The sequence below is a fragment of the Simochromis diagramma genome, unplaced genomic scaffold (assembly GCF_900408965.1).
Source record: "Simochromis diagramma unplaced genomic scaffold, fSimDia1.1 OVJJ01000131.1, whole genome shotgun sequence".
Lineage (NCBI taxonomy): Eukaryota > Metazoa > Chordata > Actinopteri > Cichliformes > Cichlidae > Simochromis > Simochromis diagramma.
Window position 1 is genome coordinate 5,357,137 of NW_024387200.1, and position 6,946 is coordinate 5,364,082.

Sequence of the window (6,946 nt, forward strand, 5' to 3'; positions counted from 1 at the left end):
GGACCGGAGACGCTATACTGTGCTGCTGATAATAATCGGAGCATACACCTCTCTCTACGACGGCTGGAGTAGAAAAGAATAAAAATGGCCACACTACAAACGGGGCCGCAAAAATATAACTATAAAATCGAATGCCGCGAGGAAATCAGAGGAGAAGCGAGAGCCTACCTCTAGCTGTCATGCGACTCGATCAACTCGCTGGATTAATCCATAGCGTTGTGCAAGCATTTACTGCTGCTTTTCACCAGAAGCACGGGAGGAATGAATCAGAGGGAGACTGGCTTACCCTGACCGGCGCCGCCCTGCAATCAATGTACAGGTGGGTTCTCAATTAATGCAGTCACATAACGATGAAGAGGGAGCACAGAGAGCGAAGAGCGAGAGTGGTAGAGCAAATGAGAGAGAGAAAGATACCGGTGATGGCGGGCCCCCGGTCAGGGCAAGAGTCCCCTGCAGCTGTTGGTGCTGCAGTCGCAGGTGCTCGAGCTTGTCCACGGCTCGAGCACCTGCCTTGTCCACCGAGGCAGGGAACTGGCATGTGTTGGAGGCCATGGACTGCTACAGGAGGTGGAGGGAGTGACCGCGGGTGGCTCATGACTACTGAGTTCGACTGAAAGGAGCCTGCGACATCAGGTGCCGAGGGGGAGCTTTTGTGCCTGGCGACAAGGTTTGGGTGTACTGCCCGGTTTGCAAGAGAGGAGTGCCCCCCAAGCTCTGCAGCCACTGGCAAGGGCCGGCGGAGGTCGTGGAGCGGCTAACAGAAGTGGTGTACCGGGTCTGCATGCCTGACTGGGGCGCATGGTGGTGTTGCACCAGGACAGACGCTCACCGTACTGACCGCTCGCTCCAGCAGCCGCCGGGGCAGGGGATGCTGGTGGCACCCCATGTTCTAATCCGAGTGACTCTTCCCCCGCCGGTCGAGATCGGTGGTCGGTGTACCGAAAGAAGACACATGGACGTTTGCAGGACTTTGTGTTGGGTAATGGGGTTGTCGGGGACGGCTGACCCCTTAGGTGGGGGCTATGTAGCGGGTCAGGGCTGTTTAGGGTTTTGTTTTGACAGCTATATTCTGTTGTCTAGGCGGCAGCGTTATGTTGCCATGGTTACCATGTGACGCGCTCTCTCGGCGACTGTGTGTTTTCTGGGAGAGGGAGTGCCTTTTTTTTTTGTTGTTGTTGTTATGCTAGTGCTGCGCCGAGCAGTTGGGCTAGCGGCAGTGTTCTCCTGTTGAATGCAAATAAACGTCTGTGCTCCCTGGCTAACACTGCGGAAAGCAAGACCAAACGATACCTCTGTCTCCTCCTTGTCTGAGCTCGCCACAGTATGTTAATTTTGCTGACTCATTAATTCTGTGGTCATACCACATCCTTGCAGTTCAAAATATAAAGCGGGGCATCACAGTCAGTTTCAACATTCAACATCTGATCAAACAATTTCGAAGAAATGTCCTGCCTGAGGAATTTCAATGTTTTCTTCTCATGCATGTTTCTCTTCATCATCCAACCAGGTAAGTAATGTCTTCTATTTCATTTTACTTTTAATTTTAAAATAAAACATTTTGTCCATCTTGGAATCGATTAAAATATAATACATCGGTAATGTGTGAAACATATATTGCTGTATTACATATCATACACCATATGACATGTAAAACACACCCTACATATGTATTATAAAGTAGTTCGTTTCACTCAGATGTTGTTTACACATTCCTCTCAATTGTCCCATGAATTTGAATGACAATATTTCATGAAATACAGATGTCTTTAAAGCACAGAATGAAAATTACAATAATCTAAGTTTAGTTTAACAGTCGTGCAAGTACAATGAGGTATTCATCCATGAGAAATATACCTAGTCAAATTTCTCATGATTAAAAAGTGTGCAAGTATATGTGTGTGTTGCTGTTATTGTTTTTGGCGGTAGTGGTGAATGGGGTAAGGTTGTTAATGATATATTTGATCACAACCTTAGAAGCGTTTAGGAGCCCATTTTGCTGACTTGTTAATTTCAGTTGTCAGACCACATCCTTTCAGATTAATATATAAAGCTGAGCGTCACAGTGTCAGTGCATTCAACATCTATGAGAGACAAAAGGCAAAATGTTTTGCCGGAGTAATTTCAGTGTTTTCCTTTCATGCATGCTGTTTTTGACTGCATCATCTGCTGATTTTGTTATGTGACTGGATATTTTTTCTTACTTTAGGTCATGGTTCTGAGATTATTGGAGGGAAAGAAGTCGAGCCGCACTCACTGCCTTTCATGGCTCATGTGAGAAGTGAACGATCTGTGTGTGGCGGGATATTAATCGATCCACAATGGGTCCTGACAGCCGCCCACTGCAAAGAGTAGGAACACTTACTTTTCTTAAACTTTCAAATCAAAATATTGCAATATTTATGTTTAACTGACTGTGTGAAAAATAATACATAAAGAGATTTAACAGGAGATCACAAGGAAAAGGTCTGTAAGACATGACTTGATCTGACAGCTTGGCAGATTAATGAAAACAGAAGTTGATTACACTCCAAGAAATGACAAAAAACAATTCTAATCCAGCCTTCAAAATATTCATAAATATGTATAAAAGGTGCCTTTTAAATAACAAACATACAAATAATCCTCTTTAAAGGTATTTTATGTTACCCTTGCTTCAGAATTGGAACAAGAAAATAGACACTAATATGTGTCAGTTTATTTTGTCCAGAATCTTTTCAAGCATCATATAAAATGCTTTATTATAATTATTAATGTAAAACTGCTTAATGATTGGAGAGGATGAATATATAACCTTTACAACACTGGGAAATAAGTTATTGTTCATTTTTTATTTATAGTTTGTCCATTTTATTGTATGTTACAGAGAGACAAAATTGCACTCAGTTAAAGAATAACAGACATCACAGCTACATACACATGAAATATGCAATAGATTTTATAATCTAAAACATTTTTATAATGTTGAAATTTCATTCAGCTGTGGGAAAATATCATGAAATTCATTTAAGGCTCAATAACAGCGCGGGTGAAATTTTCCAAATATAATGAGGCAACTATGATTAATTTATAATTGTTTTACACACTCCTGACCTTTAACCATTTTATATGCGTGAACTGTTTTTGTTTACAGTATGACTATAGTGATACTGGGAGCACACTCCCTCAGCAATGTGGAAGTTGATTCTTGGCAGGTCAGAGAGGTTGAGAAACGTTTTCCTCATCCTAACTATTACAAGGCAATCAAGGGCAATGACCTCACGTTGCTCAAGGTAAGTTGATAATTCACTGATCAATACCAAGTGAAGCAAAAGATACCCTCCTGAAACCCAGAAGAAAAATACTGTGATAATTAGATTTTATCTTCAGATAATTTAAATATTTTGTTTCAAACATGTTGTATCTTTTTTATTGTTATTTATTTATCTTCTGTCCCTTGAAGTGGACATAAAGTCTTGTTGGATCACAAAATGACATGATGAAGAAGAGTAATTCAATTCAATTCAGTTTTATTTGTATAGCGCAAAATCACAACAACAGTCTCCTCAAGGCGCTTTGTATTGTAAAGTAGACCCTACAATAATCCATGCAGAGAAAAGTCCAACAATCAAATGACCCCCTTTGGCGACAGTGGGAAGTGATTGCTCATAGTAGGACATTAAGACGTGTCAGGGGATGACGTGGAGGAGGGCCTGGCATTAGAGCAGGGGTGTCCCAGTCCAGTCCTTGAGAGCTACTGTCCTGCAGCTTTTGGATGCATCCTTGTTCCGACACACCTGAATCAAATGAATGGTTTGTGTTCAGGCCTTTGCCAAACTTGATGGCATGCTGAAGAGGTAATCCAATGATTTTATTCAGCTGTGTTGGAGTAGAGATGCATCTAAAAGCTGCAAGCCAGTAGCTCTTGAGGATTGGAGTTGGACACCCCTGCATTAGAGCAACAAGGTGAAAATTCAGAAGGAGGACATACCAGCTTTTGAGGACCCTGAGAAGGGGCAAAATGATGACAGATAGTGTCCATTGTGGATAAGAAGTATTGTATGAGCTAGGGCTCTGAAGTTCTGGAATTTGGTTTATCAACCACCATACAGGAGACAAGCCTGTGAAGAGAAAAAATTTTTCAGGCTCCTCAAAAGCTGATATGTCCTCTGAGCTTTTACCTTCCTGCTCTGATGTCTGTTCTCCCTTCACCTCAACCCCTGACAGTAGGAAGACTGACTCGCCTTCCGTAGTTTCTTTTTGCTTTTCTCCCTAATGTCTGACTTCCTGAAGTACGGAGATTGGTTGAAAATGTGATGTAAGTCCTGCTGTTCACTACAAAGGAAAATGAATAAGTTTTGTGTGTCTCAGACTCATGTCCTTGACAGAGGACAAAAATTAATTGCTGGGTATTACTAGGAGGAAAAAAGGTAAAAGCAGACTTATTCTCTTTAATGTATTTTTGTGTACGTATAATTAGACTTTTCAATAAGCTACAACACCTATTTTCCATTTACAAAACAAAATACAGCATATAAATAAATGAGTGGGGGTTCAAGACTTTAGCACAGTGCTGCATGAATACTTACGTTATGACCTGCACTGTAAAGGTCAAATATAGACAGTCATTATCAGTATGTAACATGTCCATTTAATTATTGTCCAGCTGAAGGAACCAGTGATGCTCACCAAGACAGTGAAATGTCTCCAGTTGGGCAACACCGTCAAGGAGCCTCCAGCTGGCAGCAAATGTATGGTGGCTGGATGGGGACGAACTGAAAGCAACCAACCATCTGATGTTCTCATGTCTGCCAATGTGACTGTGATCGACAGAGAGACATGCAACTCTTATTATTATACTGTTATCACCAGTGACATGATATGTGCTGGTTCAACTGGCAAAAAAAAGGTTGATGTTTGTCGAGTAAGTATATTGAGTGTGTGTGTATATTTATTAGTTCTCTGAATTAAACAGGCATTCAGCTCAACACTCTTGGCTTTTTCACATCCACAAGTAGTCAAAGAATGACTACCATGTATTTGTTTTTCCTGCAGGGGGATTCAGGAGGGCCACTGTTGTGCGATGGGGTGCTGGTTGGAGCTACTTCTTTTGGAAGGACGTGTGAGAGTAAAGAGAACGTACCGGGAGTCTACGCATTTGTGTCAAACAAACAACTCAGCTGGATCAAAGAAACAATGAAGTCATATGAAATGCCATGAATCCACAGGCATCAATACATATGAGCTAAGCAAGACAAAAATATTTTATGCTTTTATAGTTAATCTGTCACTGCTTTCACCATAGAGGATACACATATATGATATCAGCCCCGTCATGGTTAGTACTGTCCACTGCAGAAACATAAAACCAGATCTTCTTTGCAGCCTTTCTCTTGGACAATCATTGTAAAGGTTTGTGGATTATTTAATTTTCCAGAATTGCGTTTTGGCTGCTGTTGCTGTAGAGTCTACATAAATGTGGTTATTTCTGAAAGAATTTCTACAAGAACAGTTCCTAAAATAATTTCTTCTTGCAGTGAAAAATGACCTTTACCCATCTTTTATTGTCTTACTTGTAAAAAGATAATACTTAATACTGTTAACTAGAAAACTGAGTTACAAAGATTTGTTTATGAAAACCCCCAAGAAACATTTTTATATACCTTTTACATTTTCTACTTTCTAATAAAGCTAACAGCATGAACAAAAAAGATTTCTTTCTTTCTCTCTTTTGTTGTTTGTACTGCAATTCTTTCAAAATTGTGTTTTTACACTAACTCTTAAATCTTTAAAAATGTTTGTGACCCAGAGCTAATAGTTTAGTCTTTTATTTTTAGCATTCAAATTTAATAACTTTTAATTTCTTTTAAAGAAACATTTTTGTAATTGTATTTTCAGAAAGCTAACCAGCAGATGCATGATGTGATTATTCTCTGATCTTATTGTTGGATTGTTATTTATGCTTAGAAACATATACTTATATATGCTTAGAGTTATATAATCGATTGCTTATTGATAGGATCTCTGATCCTTAGTAGTCTGTAAAGACTCTGTGTGCATTCCAGAGCACTCTGGCATACACACACATCTTAAGGTCATGATAGAGGTTGTACCTTCTCTCTGATTTATACTATGGGAGTACACATACTCTGTATCTGTCTAAGTATAAGGGTCCTTTGTTTAGGTGGACCGCTAGACTCCTGGCACCGGCTTTTTAAGGAGCCTTTCACAGGGCCATATCTTGGCACACACACACACAAACGTACCTACACGTACACACAGACGGTACGCTTTGTTCACATGTATGCTTGTGTTAGATGGCGTATGTTAATGAAACTACGCATATTCATGTAACCACAATAAAAAGCAATAAAGTGCTATGGGGGAGCTGACTGAGAGTGACCGGGGTTCGAGTGGCAGGAACAGCGCTCGTCTCGGTCATCTCCTTTGTTCACAAGATCACACAAAGAGTTCTGCCTGGTGTCCCATACTTTGCTAGCTGCAGTAGAATTGTCTCTGATTGTTCTAGCAATAGGTTTGTGCTAGTGTAAGAGATTCTTTTATCAAGCACTCAGATGTAATGAATGCCTTTATTTATACACAGCAGGAAGCATACAAAAAAGGAAATATCATGCTTATCTTGTCAAGCAAGCAGGTGTGATTTCTCAAGAACTTTGTATCCTCCACAAGGTCGTTTCTTACTCTTGGGTGGCGGTTTCCTGCTGCTGACATTTAATAAGAAGGCAAACAGTTTCCGTTATAGAGTAGAGAGCCAGCAGTTAAAATATGCAGCTGTTTGAGTACAAGAATATGCAGCTGTTTGAGTACAAGACAGAAATATAAACACTCTTAGCTGATTATTATATGAATAATAAAACCTTTAAAAACAAAAATCCTCTGACAGCTAGACAGACCTATCACTTATTAAATTTGGTTCCTGAGCTAGGACAAAAACAAAAGTTCATAGTTA

The 6,946-nt window shown here is 40.3% G+C and overlaps 1 protein-coding gene across 1 annotated transcript; it reads left to right on the forward strand.

Moving 5' to 3' along the window:
- The first annotated feature begins 1,381 nt into the window (after positions 1-1,381).
- LOC120745654 (granzyme A-like) lies at positions 1,382-5,691 on the forward strand. The gene is made up of 5 exons (XM_040050696.1): positions 1,382-1,507; positions 2,207-2,348; positions 3,131-3,269; positions 4,643-4,900; positions 5,032-5,691. The coding sequence occupies exons 1-5, from the start codon at positions 1,444-1,446 to the stop codon at positions 5,194-5,196; spliced, it is 768 nt and encodes a 255-aa protein (XP_039906630.1). The 5' UTR covers positions 1,382-1,443; the 3' UTR covers positions 5,197-5,691.
- The last annotated feature ends 1,255 nt before the right edge of the window (positions 5,692-6,946 follow it).

Bases quoted from the DNA above. Each gene is read 5' to 3' on its own strand.
- LOC120745654 (XM_040050696.1), top strand. From the start codon at position 1,444: ATGTCCTGCCTGAGGAATTTCAATGTTTTCTTCTCATGCATGTTTCTC. The intron at 1,508-2,206 runs GTAAGTAATGTC...TTCTTACTTTAG, and splicing joins TCTCTTCATCATCCAACCAG to GTCATGGTTCTGAGATTATT. The intron at 2,349-3,130 runs GTAGGAACACTT...TTTTGTTTACAG, and splicing joins ACAGCCGCCCACTGCAAAGA to TATGACTATAGTGATACTGG.